The sequence below is a fragment of the Fringilla coelebs genome, assembly GCF_963513975.1.
Source record: "Fringilla coelebs genome assembly, chromosome: 5".
Lineage (NCBI taxonomy): Eukaryota > Metazoa > Chordata > Aves > Passeriformes > Fringillidae > Fringilla > Fringilla coelebs.
The window spans coordinates 20,150,582-20,170,573 of record NC_140033.1 but is presented as its reverse complement, the minus strand read 5'-3'; the positions used below and the strand labels follow the sequence as shown (position 1 = coordinate 20,170,573).

Genomic DNA, 19,992 nt, shown 5'->3' with positions numbered 1-19,992 from the left:
CTCAGCCACTCCTCATCAGAGATGTCCTCCAGACCCTTCACCAGCTCCATTGCCCTTCTCTGAATACTCTCCAACACCTCAATACCTTTCTTGAAGATTCCCCTTAGTCCTCCTTTTGTTCTTATTTTTTAATTATATTTTAAAATTTATTTTTAGCAACATTTTTATTGTCTTTTACAGCAGTAGCCAGATATAGAGCTAATTGTGGGGAACAGGCAACATTAACCACCTTTTTTTTTTCTTCCACAAAATAGGTGTTCCTGTCATCCACTGCAACTGAGTACAGCTCTCTGACTATTGAACTAAACAAACCCATAAAGAAGGACCTGGTCCTTGATCAAACCCAGGAAAATTTGTACGTGATGACCACAGACAAGGTAACGTGTCCTGCTTGCAGTAAGGACCCAGCCCTTTTCCACTTTCTCTGCAACTTAACCAGAGATTTATACATTTTCCAGTTGCTCCTGGAAATTGCCCTCTTTGGTGGGACTCCCCCTACTCTGTGTGTTTGAAGACCTTTCTCAAGTCTCAGCTGATGGACTTGTTGTGACTCGGAGAACTGTGATGTCCGTTATGCTTAGCGACAGGGAATGGGAAGTGAGATCCCCTCTGGAGCTGTCACACAGGCTCTGTGGGAGGGTCAGGCAGCCCCAGGGCTCAGTGTGGGATGCATGGGGTACCAGTGGGTGCTGTGGCTGCCATCAGATCCTTTCAAGGGCACTTCAGCACTCAGGATGCTCTCCTGACATGCTCTCACTGACATGTCTGTAAAGCCACCAGTAGTTTTTGTGAGTCGTAGTGTCAAAAACTAAGAAGCAATGGAGAGAATTATATATTTGGGAAACACTTTCCTTCAAGCTTCTGCTAGAACTGAGTGCAGCAGGAAAAGTCCAAGTTCACTAGGAAAGGCATGGGCAATCTCTCCTAGGCCCCTTCTTTTTGCTGTAAGGTGAAGGCACAATGGAGGTCTGTAAAAACTGGGAAGAAAAAAAGCAAGTAGGAAATGAGAGGGATGCCAGATTCTCCTCCACCCCCAGGGGTAATTCTCTTCTGACACTTTTCTTTGTGGAGGCTGGAGCTGCCAGCCTCAAACACTTTGTTCATCAGCTTTCCAGGACAAGGTGGGTGACAGGCTGTGACCATCTGCAGCCCTGCCAGTGACATGAAATGCAACATGGAAATGCTCCGCACCACTAACGCAGGGAGAATGAGGGGACTGTGAAAGGAGAGTATTTGGGAAGACAGTGCAAGAAAGATGTTTTCTGGCTGTTCTATAGGGATTAATATAAATTCCTGCTGCAGAAATGTTATAGCCTAGCTGAAGGTTTTTAGGCTAGAAACAACATTGGAAAAAATGCCAGAAAAACAACTGATGAAGCATTTAATAATATGATGGTGTGAGATAGAGGTTACTTTTTTTTGAGTTGATGTTACTTCTTATTTGGCTTCTGTTCAGATTGGAGCACAGCTCCAAGCTTCAACATTGTCCACAAAACTCTGAGTGGCCTGGCCCCCCATTTGACAAGCTGGCACATTATGTAAAAGCCCTGAGGTCCACACCAGACTACTGTGTGTGCTGCTGAGCAATATAAGGGCTAGCAGTAACACTAAAGGAAGACCAGCTTTCTGATGGCAGGCAGCTTAAAATGGTAGAATTTAGAAAGACAGGAGACAAATTTTTTTTCAGAGAAAACCTGCAAAAAAAAAAATCACTACAAAACATTTAAATTTAGAATGCAGCACATTTCTGCTGAAGAAAGGATTTGACTTAAATCTTTTCCAAGTAGCTCTCATAGACACTGCAGTTTCTGAATAATGTGAATAATAGTTTTCTTTTACAAAACCTGTTTAGCTTAAATATGAATAGCTAAAGTTGGGAGCTCTGTAATGGCATTGCATTACTGTCATCTCCAGGAGTTAATTACAGTGAGCAGTCCCACCCACTTTTAGGAGCAGATAGACAGGAGGAGAATGGAGGCCTTCGGAGCTGGGAGAAAGAAGGTGACATAAACAAGGGAGGAAGAGTAAGAGATGAAATATGTTATTCTGGGTTAGGCATGGCTGTGGGGTGTGGGAATAGAGATATCAGAACCCTGATTTGTGTGTTTTAATGGTTAAAGGTAAACCATAAAGAGCAACTGGCTGCGCTGACAGGCATGCATACTGCTGAGCTACCTGGCAGATGCAGGCTGCCCCAGCATTTCGAAATTAATTGCTTGGGCTCTGTGAGCCCTTGAGCAAAGTGGAAGTGGTGATGTGGGAGGTGATAACTTCTTTAAAAAGAAATCAGTGAAACATGGGGGAAAACAATACAGAGGTTAAGATCCATTGTGAGAATCAAGTTCTTCCCTTCCTGTTTCACCTTTCTCCCCTCTTTTCTCCCAGCTTCTGTTGTGGTGCAAAGAGCAATGGTGGGTTTTGATCAAATGCTATCAGCAGTCAGTCCCCCCTGCTCTCAAAGTGAACAGAGAGCAAGAGAAACCCCTTGCACCTTCTTGTGGGACTTGGAAAGGAGCTTAGCACCTCTGTGCTGCTCATGCTGGTTCATTCCAAGTGTACATCACTGGTAGGATCCCAGACTCCTTAATGTATTTGGAGGAAAGCAGTCACTGTGGCCATCACTTACCATGATCAAGCTTGTTTGCTTGTTTTAGTTTTTAGCACTTTTTGATTGAGAATGCCAACTCAAAAAGCTCTAAAATTAATTTATTTACATTTTGTAATTGGCTGTTAAAGGAGCTGGTTTTTTGGGTTTGGTTTCGGTTTGGTGGGTGTTTTTGTCATTACAGTCACACAAAATTTGCAGAGACAGCAATCTCTAGGGCTTGTTTATGCCTGCCAGAACTGTGAAACAAATATTTTGTCAAATAAAAAAAAAAATCATTGACTGGATATTAAATTACTTATGGGTACCAGTTCGTGAATGAGTGCCAGTGATGCAGCTCCAGTTAGCTAAAAAGAAGAAAATGCTGAAAAGGTAAACCCCTGTATTAATAAATGCAAGAAAATAGCACAATATTGCCATTTTCCTGAACTGAGTCATTTTCTTTAACTCTCCAAATATGAAGAAAAGGCCAAACTCAGCATGTCAAAGTAACTTCATAGTTGCCAGTGAGATGAGACTAGGATTATATTAAAATGAGGCTATGAAGCCTACATCTCAGAGTTTCTGTTTCTACACTTTTTGTGCCCTTTAAAAGTAAAATGTAGTCATAAACTGGAAGATATATGCTCTGTTTTCCTCTTGCAGCAGCATAGCTAAAGGAAAGGCTCTTCTTTTCTGTAAGCCAAAGAAAATGTTGCTTATTCTCCACACCAAAGGAAATCAAAACTAGAAGCTGTATATTTGCTGGGGGAATGAGGCATAAGAACTGATGATGTTCTTTCCCCTGCTGCTTCCTGTCATAATTATTTCCATTTTATTTAGTGAATGTATTTTATGGTGGAAGGTTATTCATGGAGAAGAGCAGTAACCCAAAACACCCTGGCTCTCTCACGCTTGCAGACTTGCTGAAATGCCTTCTGGCTGGAAGTGCATTTCCAAAGAATTTCACCTCCATGGTAGAGATAGGGAGAGGAGAATATTCTCTTTAAAAAATGATCTAGTCAGTACCAAGTTAGTCTTTTGAAAGTATCCACCCTGCAGTAGCTGCTTCTTGAATTCAGAGCATCGCTGATGCAGTTTCTGTCCTGAGGTGCAGATTTCCACAAGTAATATAACTGGAGGAACTGAAAAGCTCAATTTTTGTAAAGCTTGCTCATAATTCTTGATTATAACAACGTCCTACATTACTTTGAAGACAGATTAAATAATACTGGAGTGGAGAAAAAAAGCAGAAAAAAGTATGTGAATTTAGACTTTGTTAAGGGGGAAAAGAACAGACTGGTTTTATACATATTTTGTTAAAATCCATAAAATATACTTAATATACTCAGGCTGAGCTCTGAGTATAATAATACAGCTGCCACAGGCAATGACACTGTACAGCTGAATCCACAAGTGTTTCCACCTCCTTGTGCCATCTGCAGTTGTTAGGTTTGCCTTGCTTTTGGTTTTCCAGGTGTACCGCTTACCCGTGCAGGACTGCCACAAGTACTCGGACTGTGAGAAGTGCGCCCAGGCCAGGGACCCGTACTGCGGCTGGTGCGTGCGGGAGGGCAGGTGAGTGCTGCCAGGTGTGCCCAGCTGCAGGCAGGGCAGCTGCTCCAGCTCTGACCTGTGCTCTGGGTGACTGCTGGGCATGCTGATCCCAGCTCCTCGTACTCAGCCTTCTGCTCCTGACAGTCATTTCATTTTATCACGCAGACATTGATAGCAATATTCAGTGCGCACAAAAAAGTCCCCGTTGACTTTTTCAGATTTGATTAGTTTGGGAAAATATATACTTTTCTGCTGGTACTGAGAATGATTATATATCTTCTAACTGTATGTTTTATCACTCTTTCAATTGTACAGTCACATGGTCTCCCAGAAAATAAAAAAAAAAGCTCCCTATTTCAGATTCAGAAACCATGGCATGTATTTTAAGTACATCAGTAAAGTGTAAAAAAGAACATAAAAGAAAAAATGTTCCACGTCTAAAACAGAGTGTATAGTTCAAATGCTGGTTTTACATAATCATCTATCGAGACGTGTAGCTACAGGGAACCCTCACCTGCCTGTAGGAGAGCAGAAAGTGACATTTTGCTGACTATTTGCAGAGGTTCACTGAATGAATATTCAAGCACATGTAAACTAGGACAGCACTGAACAGCCCTGGAATGTCTCTTCTTTACACTCTGCATTGATTAGAGTGCCGAGAGGGAAGAGCAGTCCTGCAGTTCTCTTTTTGACTACTAAGTTAATTAACCCCTTGGCATGAGTGGTTGGGAATTCGTGATTCTAACTTCTTGCTGTTGGAACAAAGGGGCTGTTTAATTATAATATGCAGATGAATTTCAGGCTTCTAGTTTCCTGCCTGAAAATGTGAACTCTCGCATTAGGTTACCCATCAGCCTGATGTAGCATAATGTGGAGCACTGCAGAGAAACTTATGTGGTGTGTGCAGGTTTATGTAATATACTGTAACTCCTCCAGCCTGGGGTTTCAGTTGCTGTGGATGAAACCTGAGAATTTGGAATGTAACCTCAAACTCCTCCTGGGCTGCTGGGAGTTGAAGGCTTTGGCATATATCATAAAAAAAGCAATTTTCCTTAGATTTCCCTTCAGGTTTCTGATATGACCACTGACCTCAATATCTCAAAATATTAATGGTTTCTGAGAACAGGCAAACATGAATTTTCACATTTGCTAATATTATTTCCAAAGGGGAGGAAAAAAGGGCTTCATTTCTAAGTTTCAGTTCTGTCTCGTGATCACACACAGCATTTAGTAAGTGGTGTGTTTAGGGATATGTTATGTGAATGTTTACTCTGTATGTAAATGATTTGTTTAAAGGAGGTTTGACAGTGCTGTGCAACAGCTGCACTGCATTAAAGCCCCTGATGAGTTAATAGTCAACTTTCTGCCACAGCAAACAGAGATCCTCAAGCATTTTCTTTTAAACTTTGCACAGAATGGAAAGAATACACATGAGACTGTCCCCACCTCAACAAGCTTTTGTAGCCCCATGCAGCTTCTGTACTGCAGCATTTCTTTCTGCGCTTGAGCCGGGAAAATCGTCCAGTGGTTTTGGTGAGGCTGCACAGCTGCTCTTGCCTTCCCATAATTGTAACACTGCCTTGGCAGAAAGAGGTTTTAAATAGTGGCAGCTGTTAATGAACTCATTCCCTACAAAATAACATTTGTAGCACTGGGGTGGCACAGAAGTTATCCTCAAGCTTGTATGCCCCCAGCAATACTTCCCTGTTGCATCTTGCCCTCTTGAGTGATGTGTCTTACCAGTGGCAACACACAGGTGGCTGCCATTTGTCCTGTAGGAAAAAAACACCCTGCGCCCTCTCATTCAGGATGTTGTTGCATGTTGCAATGAAGATTTTCAGCTTGATTTCAGATGGCTCCACTGCCCCGTGGTTCCCATGCTGTCACTGCCTGGATTTGGGTTGTCTGATTCAAGGTGCTGTCCAAAATAGTACAGGCACTTGCTCTTGACAAGTCAGATCATCAATTGTAACTGCACCACTTATTCTGTTAAAAATTCTCTAATAGCATCCCCACTAGTCAATATTAAAGCAAATTTGTAGTCATCTTGTGTTGTAATTTCAGTCTCTAACCATGAAATTGTTGCACAATTCAGAGAAAGCAGAGTCCAGCTATAATACTGCTTTGGGTTTTGTTCCTTTTTTTTTTTCAGGTGCACAAAGAAGGCAGACTGTGGTACAGCTGATAAGGAGAACCACTGGCTGTGGAGTCCAAGTGGCACATGTGTGACTATCATTAGCGCAGACCCTCTAAACATGAGTCGCAGAGCTCCTGCTAAGGTACAACAGAAGATGATTTCCATAAATATTCTTTAAGCACATTGGTGTGACTACCAGAAAGATTAATATCTGATTTCTTCATGCACAGTGGAGGCTAGGAATAGGAGGCTGTTTTGGTATCTCAGTCTCTGTCATTTCTCTCAGTGCTCTTTCTTGCCTGCTGCTCTTGCAGGCTGAGTTCACGTTTTTGACCTGTGTAAACCAAAATGATGCATTAGTATGGATGATAAAGCACTTACACTTACCTGAATATTATGAAAGTGTTGCACAGTGTTGTATAACCCATAAAAAGTAATTGGTAGGGGAGATTTCATGCTGCCCTTTCAGCTTACTTGAGCATGAACTTAAGTAAGCAGTGAAGCCATAAGCTGTTGCTTTAAAATCAGCAGTGGATTTGCCTACACAGCAGATACATGGAGAAGGTAAATTCAGCATGCAAAATGACTCTGTGGCAACAAAACTGCAAAACTGAGATTGTGGAGTGTGATCAGGGTGTGATAGCTTGCTCTAATTCCAAATGGAGCATGCCAATGCAGACTGAGTTCTTCCTGGGGGTGTTCAGCAAGTAAAATCAATAAAATGGCTTTTAATTCCTCTTAATCAGAAATAAACTTTCTTTCAAGTCACTTCAGTTCCACTTCTAAATTATGTAAACAGCATTGTGTCAAGGCCATTTCTATGCTGAATAAAAATATTAGTAGAGTATAACTGCTTTCAGCAAGAAATGGATAATTGTCTTTTCTACTGGCAAAACAAAATGGAAAAAGTTAGGCTGTATAATTAACACACTTGAAACATTAAGTCAAGAACAGAATCCCAAAGTGCAGCTGAATTGTTTTCTCTTTCCTTGTTAAGTTTTCCCATCTTATTTAGTTCTTTTTAGTTTCTCGAATGCTTTCTTTCTCTGAGGAAGCTAAGATCTCATCACCAGTCAGAAATTCTTTCTCAGTATTGGATTTTTTGCATTTGCACGGAGTCTTGAGGAAGCCACTTTTTTGTTCATCCCTTTTAAACTCCACCATTTCCAGCCTATCCAGCTCTGTTTTCATTATTCACTAAGAACACCTAAGGTTAATGTAATATTAATTAATTTTGTCAGGGTTTAAGTGTTAACCACTCTGTTTACTGTTGCTAAACTGGATGCTGAGGACGAGAATAAAAGGTTTTGGGTGTGTCTGTACAGAAAATTTTGTTCTGGTCTAATGCACTGACAGGACAATAGGTTTTTGTATCAGTCTGATTCAACAAAGACCCAGCCTGGAAAGACTGGTAGGGGTTTAAGGAGAAAAGATTAGCAGATGGGAAGAAGTAAAAATTGAAAAGGAGAGACATGTTCTGTGATGCTAGCTCAAATACCACCTTTGAAACTGAAATTTTCCAAGTCTTACTGGGTCTTAGCTCATTTCTTCCAAATATTTTACCATTTTAAAATTTTATTTCCAGGTGGAACTGACTGTAAGTCCCATGCCAACTTTGACTGAGAGTGACAAAGTTTGCTGTACCTTTGGTGAAACAGTGCATTCTGCTCAGTTGAAAGAAGGGGTTATTATCTGTGATCCCCCTGATATAATTCCTCCAACACCAAAACAACAAGGTAAAGAAATATTGCTACCCTACATGGATAATAAGAGAAAAGAACATAGACTGCTGTTTCCAATGTTATGCTCTTATATGTGATGCCTACAAAATGAGGTTTTTTTCCTCTTCCAGTCCTTTTCTCCAAATAGTCTGTTGCTGAACTGCTGATTTGCTCAAACTTATTCTGTTGATACATTTACAAGCTGTAGCATTCCCAGTGTTTCTGCTGGGAACCTGAAACAATAGCTTGGGAGAGACATAGACATGGAGTCAGAGAGGTGCTGTCCTGTGTCCCAAACAAACAAAACCCAGTTTCCATAATCTAAGCTTAAGCACTCTGACTTGTGGGGACAGAAGAGATTTATACCTGCTTCAGCTATGAAGGAACTCCTGTCTGACTTCTTGGTTTTGCTCTGGTCAACAGTACTTCAGTGGCTTTTTTTCTGGTTCATGTTACAAGGCTATCCTTCCTAGCATCCAGCCCTCTGCCTCTTCTTCTGTGTGTCCTCCAATTTCTGCAGCAGTAAGCCTGATGGAAAAATCCTTCATCATACAATTAAAGACTGCACCATTGTTCTGAAGCACTGATTATAGGCCTGAGGTCTGTTGCCAGCCATAATTCTGTGCAGTTTCCTAGACAGTGCTTTGTTCATGCCATAGTTCGTACATCTTGATGCATAAACACATGGAATGAAACCCATTACACAACACTGTTTATTATGTATCAAGTTTAAAAATCTGAAGAGAAATTACAAGCAAAAAACATGTGCTCTTACAGTTTGCAGACATACCCCTGAGGATAAGTCTTTTATATGTATTTTAACAGTCATGAACTGTCAAAGTGGTACTTGGAAGCACTTTTTAAGATAAGTTTCAATTCTCTTAAGGCTGAAACAGGTAAAAATCTAATTTTAGTTGCAGGGAGAGTAATTGCATTAAAATCTCATTATTGAATTTTACACTAGCTGGAGTATATTACGCTATATCAGATTCTGCTAAGTGTTAAAGCAGCACACTGTTATTTAAGGCAAATTCGCATTCCCTAAATATTTGTAAAGCAGGACATAAAGCAATGGGGTTGATTAATGTGATATCTGGATGTCATCCAACATTAAATGTAAGACTAGAAGTTTGTCAGAGAAGGCATTAGAGTAAACAAGTAATCTAGAAATAATATGACTCTCTGAGTTGGTTGCACCTCTGAAAGGATGTTCAAAAATAATATTAGGGTGCTCAGAAACACAGCAGACACCAGGAGAAGGCAGGCAGCAACAAACATTCACAGAACCACAGAATTTTTAGGGGCAGAAGGGACCTGGGGAGGTTATCTAGTGTAACCCCCCTGCTAAAGCAGGTTTACCTAAAGCAGATTGCGCAGCATCTTGTCCAGGTGGGTTTTGAATGTCTCCAGAGAAGGAGACTTCACAACCTCTCTGAGCAACCTTTTCCAGTGCTCTGCCACCCTCAAAGTAAAGATGTTTGTCTTCCTATTCAGATGGACTCTCCTGTGTCTCAGTTTGTTGTTCCTTGCTCTGTCTGAGCAGAGTCCGGCCCCATTCTTTTGACACCTGCCCTTAAGATATTTGTATGCATCGTATTTGTATATTCCTGGCAGTCCTGAGACATCCAGTTACTGTTGAGAAGCCCTATTGATGTTGGAACCAAGTCTGGGTTGTGGTTGGTTGGTCCCAAAAGCAATTTCTAGGAAGGATGCCTTTTCTCAGTCATGTTGTTAGGAAATCCCCTGTCTTTGCTGTGAGTCCGAAATATTCAAGGGGACCCAGTGCAGGCAGAGGTAACTTCCAGCCAAGCAGCTGATGGTCTTCCAAGAACCTGTTCAAGGAAAGCAGAGTTTGAAGTTGCTCAATAGCTTGTGAAATAGCTTGTCATAAGGGCTTAATGATTTCTGCAAAAGGTATTTCAAACAGTTTCACTCTTTAGCAATAACCCAGACAAGAAGTACATTTGTGGAGAAATCGTGTATGGCAAACTGAAGCTCACAAGTGCCTGTGGTAACTGTTGCAGGCACTTTTGGGCATTAACCACAAAGATCACTTGCTTGAATTCTCATAACATTTTTAATTCACAAATGAAAGGAGTAATTTTACATGCAGACATATTCATATTCAAGAAAATGTTTTATTTAAAATTACAGTTCTTGTGCCAGCTTTCGTCTGTGTTCAATTATGTCTTTAATCAGTTTTCCTTGTTCTTCTAGACTCTTTAAAAGTCTAGCATGATGATAGCAGCACTGAAAAACACTTCCATAAAACAAAGCTATTCTTTAATTTTGCTTCTTCCCTTTTTTCTCTCTCTGCTTTTCTTCTGAGAATCATGTGCTGGAAATTTTTGTAAAGCTTAAAAAGACAAAATAGAACTTACAGACTTTAAGTCATGAGATCCAGAGTGTTAACAGTATAGTTCAATATTTGCTTATGTCCTGTAAAATAATAAAACTATTAACATTGTATCATTCAGCTCAAGAGCTGAAGAATTCAACCACCACTTGGATAATTTTTTTTCTTTTGTGATAGATCATGTTTCAGTTCCACTTCAGTTAACCTTTGAAAAGAACAAGATTTTTTTTGCATCACACACTTACCCTTTTTATGACTGTGAAGAAGCAATGAATCTTATTGAAAATCAGCCGTAAGTATTTCAGCTTCTTAAATGTTTAGATCCTGTAGCTTGGTGTGCTAGGTAACTGGCACCTGAATTACTCAATCATTTCATAATTAAGCCTTTGGCACTGAAAATTTGCCAGTGTCCAAATCCTTTTTCTTACATTTTAATGGAGTTTAAAAGTGGTTGTGAAGGGCGCCTGGTGAGCCAGCAACATAAAGCATGGAATAGAAATATTCATGGCACATATAATTAAGGCCGGTTCATTGAGTTGCCATTTCTGTAGCTGCTAATGTGTCTGCAGGTGAGCAACATGGACATCTGTGTCCCTACTTGTTCCCTGTATTGATAGTAGTTTGGTGCTTTGGGTTGCAGTGTCTTCAAATAGGGCACGTGCAGCCAGCCCAATCCCTTTGTTCATCCCTATGTATGAAGGTTGATCAAAATCACTTCCAGTCCTCTCAAAGTTTTTGCAAATGCTATGGTTTTCTGATCCCTGCTCAAATATTTATTTAAGGGATAAAATAGCTTTTTGGGGTTCTTGAACTGTTCTTGTGAAGTTTTGATCTTAATATAGTAAGGACACTCTAACAGACTGATCTACCCTCTATGAATATATATGGAATTTCGTTTACTTTTCTTGTCAGTGGGGGAAAAAGCCTGACAATTTGTCATGACTACCATGTTATATTTGTAGATGCTATTCCTGTGCAAGCAATAGATGGAATTGCCAGTGGGACTGGAAGAGACATATCTGTGAAGAGTCCTCTTCAGTACAAGATGTGATTAAACAAAATATGGTAATGTTTAAAAATAAGGGTATTAGGTTTTTTATTAGAACACTTCAATATTTTATTTGCTGGATCTCTCATATCAGTTGGTTGAATTAGAAATTTGAAAATGATTCTAAAGTTAACTCCAGAAGTGTAAGGTGGGTTTTTTTTAGTGACAGTGTGGGGGTGGGAATTTAAGGGTGTGATTGAGGCGGGGCAGTGAGACTGAATAACTCCTGAAAGGATATTTCTGTGCCTTTTACTATTTTGTTTCAATGGGAGGAACGAGATTTCAAGGCAGGGAGAGATAATCACCCACAGCTTTGACATACGCTGCAGTCATTTTTAGCATGTCTAATTTGAAAGGGTGTAATCAAATCTGTCACTGTATTTTAAGCATGAAGTTCTTCAGAACAATCATTCTATTGTCCAAAGGCCATTGGAGCTTGTTGTGATAAGACTTTTTATTTGTAATAACATATAAAATGTTTCTCTCCCCAGGAAGAAGAATGCCCACAGTTTCTAAACCCTGACCCTTCAATAATACCTATGGAGTACCAAACAACCGTGTATTTTGAGGGAAAACATCTAGATTATTATCAGGTAAGCAGATTAATTCAATACTAGCTGTCATTTGAATGCCTCTTGTACTGAATCCACTCCCCTAAACCAAACTATTGGTTCATGTGCCTTGGATATCCTGCTTGTAATTTAAAGAAAGAAAAGGGCTGCACATTCAGGTTTGATATAATATTGGTTACTGTGGTACGGTCATCACCAAGAGAGAATCACAGCTGGAAAAAATACTCTAAATATTAAAATGGAGGGGGCATTTTAAAGAATGTAAGCTGGACCTGTTAAAACAATGGACAATTATTTTTCATGTAATGAAATGAGAGGATCTGTAGGAATTGTGAATGTTTCACATCTTTTTCTAATTAAATACTTAGTGGGTTTTGTTGCTATTGTTCTAGAATGACATCACTCAGTGTGCTTAATTTTTTTAAAGTTTTCACCTTCAAACACAAAAATGCACTCATTAAACATTAAATGTTTCTTAGTTTGGATATCGTCTTTCACTTTTGTGTGTGTGTGTGTATGTGTGTGTGACCGTCAAGCCAGAAGATCAGGTATTTTCTCACCCATAGCAAAGGCTTCTCTTTCTTAGTACTTGCTTCCAGAAAATAAATTATAAAGTCTCTAAGTCAGATAGACCCCAGGGTTTTAATTGCGTTATAGTCTAGACAATGCATAGAATGTTATTGTTAGTGGGATGAAAATGAAGCTTTAAAACCATTTTTAGGTGATAGCTCAAGTACTGTTATCAGTTTCTACTCTTTGTTTCTGTGTTGTCTTTGTGTAAATGGGAATTGATGATAGATGCACTGGGGAGTACATCGATTTCTTTTACTGCTGGTCATCTATCATGGGAAGCTCTTCTTTTTGAGGGCTTTTTTTTTTCCTTTTTCAAACTGGAGTGCTGTATAGCTTCTAAATTCCTTCTATCACCTTGGCTGCTCATGCCAAGGGATGGAAAAGGGTCAACAGGCCTGAAGAGTAGCAATATAAGAAGGGTATTCAGAGAGGTGCATAAAGCAACCTGCAAGCACCATGTAAAGACCATGATGTGTGTCACTACTATAGACATATATGAAAACTGTGCTATAAAAACATATGTTCAAAAATAAACATTTTTGTTTGAAGACCTTAAAAAATATGCAGACAGTGAAATGCAAATTTGGTGAATTTGGTCTGTTCTCCAAGATGCCAGAACTGGTCCCTGGTAGGACATCTGGCTGTGTGCAACATTTGGTATACAACACCTCTCCTACACCCACAGCTAATTGAAAAGTATTCTGGAGATTATACTTGTATTTCTTTTGCTTAACATTGGCAAGAGCTGTTTTTCTGCCCAAGAGGAAAATTGTTTCCTGCTCCCTTGTTATAATTGGAAGATCCCTTTCTCTCTCTAGAGAAATTCAGGGCAGATGCATAATCTAGATGTGCTGAATTTGACTTCTGGTGGACCCTTGTCCTCCAAGGAGAAACAGCAGCAGGAATGCAAAAACTACTTCATCTAGTTTATTATTCTATGAATAAGCACTTTAATCTTTCTGAACCACTAGTAAGAAAAAGGGAATGGAGAAAAGGCTGCTGGGGTTTTTTAATTCCGTGAGATATCAATTTCATTTAACAAATGCAAAGACACATCCTGTGGATTTGATGCTTTGTCATGGGTAGCAACGTTTAACAGTTTGCCTACAGAATGTATTTATTTAACTTGGAACTGGGAAGGCTTACGAGCAGTTCAAGTCTCTGCAGGAAGCCAAGGTGAATGCACAAAACTAGAAAGATGCTGGAGAGCAGTGAGTGTCAAATGATGTCAGAGTAATTTTTCTTGGGTGGGAGCAATGTGAAAATGTCATCTCTGTCATGGGGTCAGCTCCATATATCCTGGTACAGAGGTGCGTTTTTAAGTCAAAACAAGAATGCCTTTAGTGACAGGACTTCAACAAACACACACAGTGACTACAGCTGTATACACAGCCTTTAATACATGTGATAATAGACAAATAAGGCATGAAATAGTTATAATCACAGAGGCACTCATGCTTGTGGAAGTAACTTTGATGACTGAAAGTTCATTTGAATGAAGGGCATAACTTACACTCAGCCTTTGGTAAACATTTCATGGAAAACAGGGTGGCTCAGGAGAAGCCATGGATGGATATTTTGTAGGGATTGGCCCACAGCCCAAATGCTAAATAGCATTTGGCTTCTCATGTGGAACAATTTTGCCACAGGATATGCTGGGCATTACAGCATCTTTGAAGCTAGCAGTCATGCAGCCATGAGCACATTTAAGGTCTTTATTGGTTAGGACGTTGGTATATCCATTTTCCTCCTGTTTTCCTTGCCTAAATTCTTGCTTAGAAAAAGCAGAAAATTAATATTGTGATGTCACTTTGAACTGCTGGTTCTATTATCTTGGTTTAATCTGTGATTTTCTTAAAGGGGCGTTGCACACCCAGCCTTGCCATGGGGGACTAAGTGCACTGTCCAACATTGTGCATATAAGAATCTTCATCTCTAGGTGGAGATGAACATTAAAGGGCTTACTTAATGAGTAGGACAGGTAAATGGCTTTAAAAACTGCTGTTGCTGGACTATATCAAGAATTATTTCTATACTGGAAATACAGAAACTGCTATACATCCACTGAGGGTGGAAGTATAAACTCACACATTTTGTATGCTCTTCTAAACTTGTAAATGCTTAAAGTACAAAGAATAAGTCTCCTCATGATAGCTTCCACTGGAGGGAAATAGCCTAGAAGAGGAGGAGCTGTTGACTGTTCTGCCCCTTCTTCCTCTGAAAGAATTTCAGTAGGAAGGAGAGAGAAATCCGAGCTGTTGTCATTCTTGTGGGAGTAGCGCCATCCAGGACAGGCAGAGGGAGGGAAGTCTGGTACTGATCAGTCATATTGCATGCAATTTCTGAGAGGCATTCTCCAGCTGAGTCCTTGAAAGATTGGCACAGTAGGAGAGACAGATGTACCAGCATCAAGATAACCTTATTAGCCCGCCAAAGATTTTCGTTAATAGTAATTTCCCATTTGGATTTGTCTTTGTCATGTGTGTCTGATGTGTAACCTGCTTCCTAGTGCTTGCTACACATCTCTTGCCCCCAAACTACTGACTGTGAGCTCTGCTGCCTTCTGCTCAAGAGCCTGGTAAGCAGCTCCTGATTTCAATGCACTCCAGGTATCAGCTGTCACACACACCACAGCTCTCCTCCTGTCCCAGAGCCTGCTGTTAAGCATGTGGGAAAGCCTTACACAGGAGCAGCAGAATTTGAACACTATTGAAAAATATGTTGTATTAAAATGTGTGGGGCAAGGAAAACAAGGAAGCATTCCTATAAAAAATAATTGTAAGGAGATGGTTTAAAACCTGGACTATGTATATGTTTTTTGTAAGGCAGGGTGGGCTGTAAATTTTCAGACAAGGCTTTTCAGAGCTCCGGCCGTAGCTTATTTTCTATATGTAGCTTCCAAGAAGGAAAAAGAAAAAGGTTTGTTTTCTTCCATAAAATAACCACCCAGAGCCTCAAGTCTGTTTTAACCTTTATATGGTTAGTTGTCCAGATACACGCTGTCCTCCTCAGCCCCAAACCTTGGTGCGCTCATGTGCACTGCCCAACCTGTCACAGTGAAGGTGCAGTAGGAAAGCTTTCCACTGCATTAATTAGATAAACCTAGTGTACCAGATTAATTAGATAAAACCTAGGTACCAGAAGGTACCTGTGTTTCCAACACTGAAGAAGTTGCTACAAATAAAAATCATAAGATGCTCATACACAAGGCTTAGATGATAGCAGGAGACAATGTACTTAACCTTTGGAGCAGAAAAGAGGAATCAAGTAACCACTGTGTTTTTGCTGGGTGCACTCCAGACTCAGATGGCTCTGGTCAAAACCAGGGACTAGTTCTTTACATCCACGGTGAAGTTCTCAAGAAGTTCAGCAAGGCCAGTGAGAAGGTTCTGCACCTGGGTCAATGCAGAGTGGGGGTTGAATGGATTGAGAGTAGCCTTGTGGAGAAGGACTTGAGAATGAAACATTAGATGTGAGCTGGCAATGTGCACTTGCAGTCCAAAACCATGTGTTCTGGGCTGCATCAAAAGAAGTGTGGCCAACAGGTCAAGGGAGGTGATCTATCTTTCTGTTGTCCACTGTCCTGAAACTTCAGCTGGAGTATAGCATCCAGCTTTGGGGTTTCCAGTACAAGAAAGATTTGGACCTGTTGGAATGGGTCCAGAGAAGAGACATGGAAATGATCAGAGAGAAGGTGAGAGCTGGAGTTCATCTCCTGTGAAGAAAAGCTGACAGAGTTGAGGTGTTTCAGCCTGGAGGAGGCTCCTGAGAGACATTTTTGTGGACTTTCAATGTATAAAAAGAACTTATAAAGAAAGATGGAGAGAGACATTTTACCAGGGCTTGTAGGGTCAGAGAAAGGGGCAACATTTTTTAAAGTGAGAAAGGGTAGTTTTAGAGAGATAAGGAAGAAATCTTTTGCAATGAGGATGGTGAGAGACTGGAACAGGTTGCTCAAGAACCTTGTGTGTATCCCGTCCCTAGAAATGTTCAAAGCCAGGTTGTATGGGGCTTCAAACAACCTGGTCTAGGGAAAGATGTCCCTGCCTATGTCAGGATTGTTGGACTAGATGGTCTTTGAAGGTGCCTTCAAACACAAACCATTTTGTGATTTTGTAAAGGTGAAGGTCTTGTCGCCACGTGAGCTGTGATTTCATAATTCTTTACCAACATTAGTGTATGAAAATATCCTTGCTACTCACTTCTCTCTAGTATTCTTCTGGCAAAGCTCTTTGCATGTCTGTCCTATGGGCAGGAGAATGACCCAGGACAGAAACAATGTCATGGGATGAGGTTTTTAGCCAGCCAAGTTCTTTGAATCACAGAGCAGCCGAGCTGAGAGTTTTGTCAGTGCAGTGGAAGTCAATATGTGCTACAGACTTAAGACAGGAATCAATAGATTTAGGATCTAGGGAGAAGAGCGGGGAAGATGTCTAGGAGGTAGTAACACCCTTAAATTAGTGCTGCCATTGAAGCCTGTCCTGTGAAAATACAGCTGGAGTCACGGTAAGGCAGGAGAAAGGCAGCAAGAGCTGAGAGATGCTCATTCCAGTTTCCCATGCAACTCTTGCATGGCAAACTCTGCCCAGCATCCCTACAGAGAAAACCTTTAAGGGCAGAACTCACACAGCTCTGTTAATAACACATCTGATGTGCGAAGCCATCCAGTACTCACATCTCTCGGCTTTTTCTTACTGCTCCCTAAAACAGAGTGCTATATATGATCTTACTTTCCTTGAACTTCTTGGTGTGCCTACCACGAATGAATGTTGGAGGAGTGCAGCAAAGTCACAGATTGCTCTGGCTCAGCTTCTCTCTAGCATTGCTTTAGAAGATGACTGTAACCAGTTAGCCTTCTCCATTTGGGTTTGATTACTTCCAGTGCTGAACAAGATATCGCATGGTGATATTTTACTATGCTTGGTGATGCTATACAAATTCTAAACTGAAATTTTCTCATCCTTAGGGTAAAAAATTTGTGGTTGGAAACAGCCAATTTGAATTTGAAGCTTCTGTTGATGAGTCAGATGAAGGAAAATTTTCATTCGTGAGTAAAGAGGTAAATGTGAAAATATGATTCACCTACCAAATATGCTCAGTTCTACTTCTAAACTGTTCCAGTAGCCACATGTGTCCAGAATTACACAGGTAATATGTGTTTCCCTCAGAAAAGAAAGTCACCTCTGATGGAGATTCTCCTTTGGCAGTAGTAGTCAAAGGCTACAGTTTTGGCTCAGGGCTCCTGAAGCCCCCCCTCAAAGCCCTCAATCTTTCTCCCTGATTTCTCTACCTGTGTTACCCATGGAATGACCACTACTGTTTTATTCTTCACTTTTTATGCAATCTAGTGAAAGCATTGAGGATAAAATGCAGGAATTTCAGTGCTCTCCCTCTCCACATTCCAATTCATTATCTTTCCCATTTTGTATCTGTAAAATGGGAATGGTAAGAATGGTAACAATATGCTGTTGCTTGGCTACCTAGTAGTTATGCTTCTTTCACACTTGCTTGTTTTATTGCAAAAGGAAATAATATTTTAAAAATTGTCTATTTTCGAAGCTCCAAGTTTGACTCACAAATGTTACGCTGACTTTATATCTTACAAGCCCACTAACTAGTTTTGAGAATTAATGAGCATTTATGCATCATCTGTGCCTAGCACAAAGCATTTGCTTTATCAAGCGTCTGTATTTTTATTTGTTCTTCTTGTTTCCCAACAATTGTCATTGCTGCTCTTTCAGCACGAGCAGAAGCTCATGTCTTGGAGCATGTGAACCTTGTGATTTGGCTGTAAAATGAGGAGGCTGCACTGTAAAAGATGCAAGAGATTTCCCCTCCATGTGGTGCGAGTCTGCTGTGCCCACAGAAGTAATGGGGCCAGATGGTGTGGGAAGGGAGAACTCAGCAGGGTCAGCAGCTATACTTACTGCCTCTGAACAGCACTTTTGCTGCTTTGATACTTATAAGCAAATGTAAATTAAATTAATGAAAAGCAAGTATTCAGATATTGCTGTCTCTTGGTACTTGAAAATTCTGATTGTGAAGGATTAGGTTCATTAAAGCATTTTTCTATAAATGTATCTGCCCAAGATGAAAAAAGGCCATAAGGCTTGGGAGAGTTTCTAAAAACCTTCACAGGTCTGATTATTGAGAATCATAGAAAATGCACTAAATTAACCTTGCCAAATGAAGATATAAATATCTCTATTATGTCGTCTTTTCTAGTTTTCCTATAGTGCAAATGAGACCCTACAACTTAACTTATCCATAAAAACAGATAAGGTCAAGATTGACAGCAAACTGATGGGTAAGTATGAAATATGGGATTAAAGGGAGATTAATTACAGTAAGCAGAAATCAATTCCTTCATAATTTGCAGTCTTGTTAATAAGAATGTTTGTAGGTTTTACTGATTAAGGTGAAACAATAGTTATTCATGTTAAAGTAATGCATGTGTGTTGTCAGCAAGTTTGCCAGGGGCCGAGCTGTGGCGCAGGGACATGCTGCAGAGAAGGGATGGCATCCAGGGGGACTTTGCTGGGCGTGGAGCTGGACCTGTGCAAACCTCGTGAGGGTCAGCAAAGCCACATGCAGGGCCCTGCACATGGCTGGGGTCATCCCAAACACAAATGCAAGCTGGAATATGAAGGGATTGAGAGCAGTCCTACAGGACAAGCTGGACCCAGCAATGGTTGGTGCAGCCCAGAAAGCTCAGCCGTATCCTGGGCTGGGTCAGAAGCAGCGTGGGCAGCAGGCTGAGCGAGGGGATTCCCTCCCTCTGCCCCACTCTCATGGCACCCACTGCAGTGCTGCTCCAGCTCGGGGCCTGCCACATGGGAAGGACATCCTGGACCTGCTGGAATGGGTACAGAGCAGGAAGGGCCATCATAGGGCTGGAGCACCTCTCCTGTGGGGAAAGGCTGAGAGAGCTGGAGTTGTTCAGCCTGGAGAAGAGGTTGCAGGGAAACCTTATTGCAATTTTTCAGTACTTAAAGGTCATTTATGAAAAGGATAAGGAGAAACTTTTTTGCAGGGACTGTTGTGATAGAACAAGGGGTAATGGTTTACCCTGAAAGAGGGTAGATTTATACTAGATATAAGGAAGAAGCTTTTTTAAAGGGAGGCCGGCACAGGTTGCTGTGCTCGTTTCAGCTGCGGTAGAGTTAGTTTTCTTCACAGCAGCTAATACAGGGCTGTGTTGTGGATACCAGAAAGATGGTAGATGCCCCATACCTGGAAACATTGAGGTTCAGGCTGGATGAGCCTCTGTGGGGAATCACAGAGTTACAGAATATCCTGAGTTGGAAGGAACCCACAAGGATCATCAAGTGCAACTGCTGGCTGTACACAGGACAACCTCAAAAATCACTTGATCTAGGTGAAGATGTCCCTGATCATTGCAGAGATTTGGACTAGGTGACCTTTAAATGTCTTCCAACCCAGA

At 40.8% G+C, this 19,992-nt stretch overlaps 1 protein-coding gene across 5 annotated transcripts in view; it reads left to right on the top strand.

Annotated features, from left to right (window-relative positions):
- Positions 1 to 19,992, top strand: part of PLXNB2 (plexin B2) — a 252,382-nt gene that overhangs the window by 176,615 nt on the left and 55,775 nt on the right. For all 5 annotated transcript variants that reach the window (XM_084206525.1, XM_084206521.1, XM_084206523.1 and 2 more), the window contains 9 exons: positions 255 to 377; positions 4,062 to 4,162; positions 6,294 to 6,420; positions 7,864 to 8,014; positions 10,533 to 10,647; positions 11,318 to 11,420; positions 11,895 to 11,996; positions 17,515 to 17,607; positions 18,774 to 18,855. In XM_084206525.1, the coding sequence (XP_084062651.1) occupies positions 255 to 377; positions 4,062 to 4,162; positions 6,294 to 6,420; positions 7,864 to 8,014; positions 10,533 to 10,647; positions 11,318 to 11,420; positions 11,895 to 11,996; positions 17,515 to 17,607; positions 18,774 to 18,855 (997 nt within the window). The remainder of the gene's footprint in view (positions 1 to 254; positions 378 to 4,061; positions 4,163 to 6,293; positions 6,421 to 7,863; positions 8,015 to 10,532; positions 10,648 to 11,317; positions 11,421 to 11,894; positions 11,997 to 17,514; positions 17,608 to 18,773; positions 18,856 to 19,992) is intronic.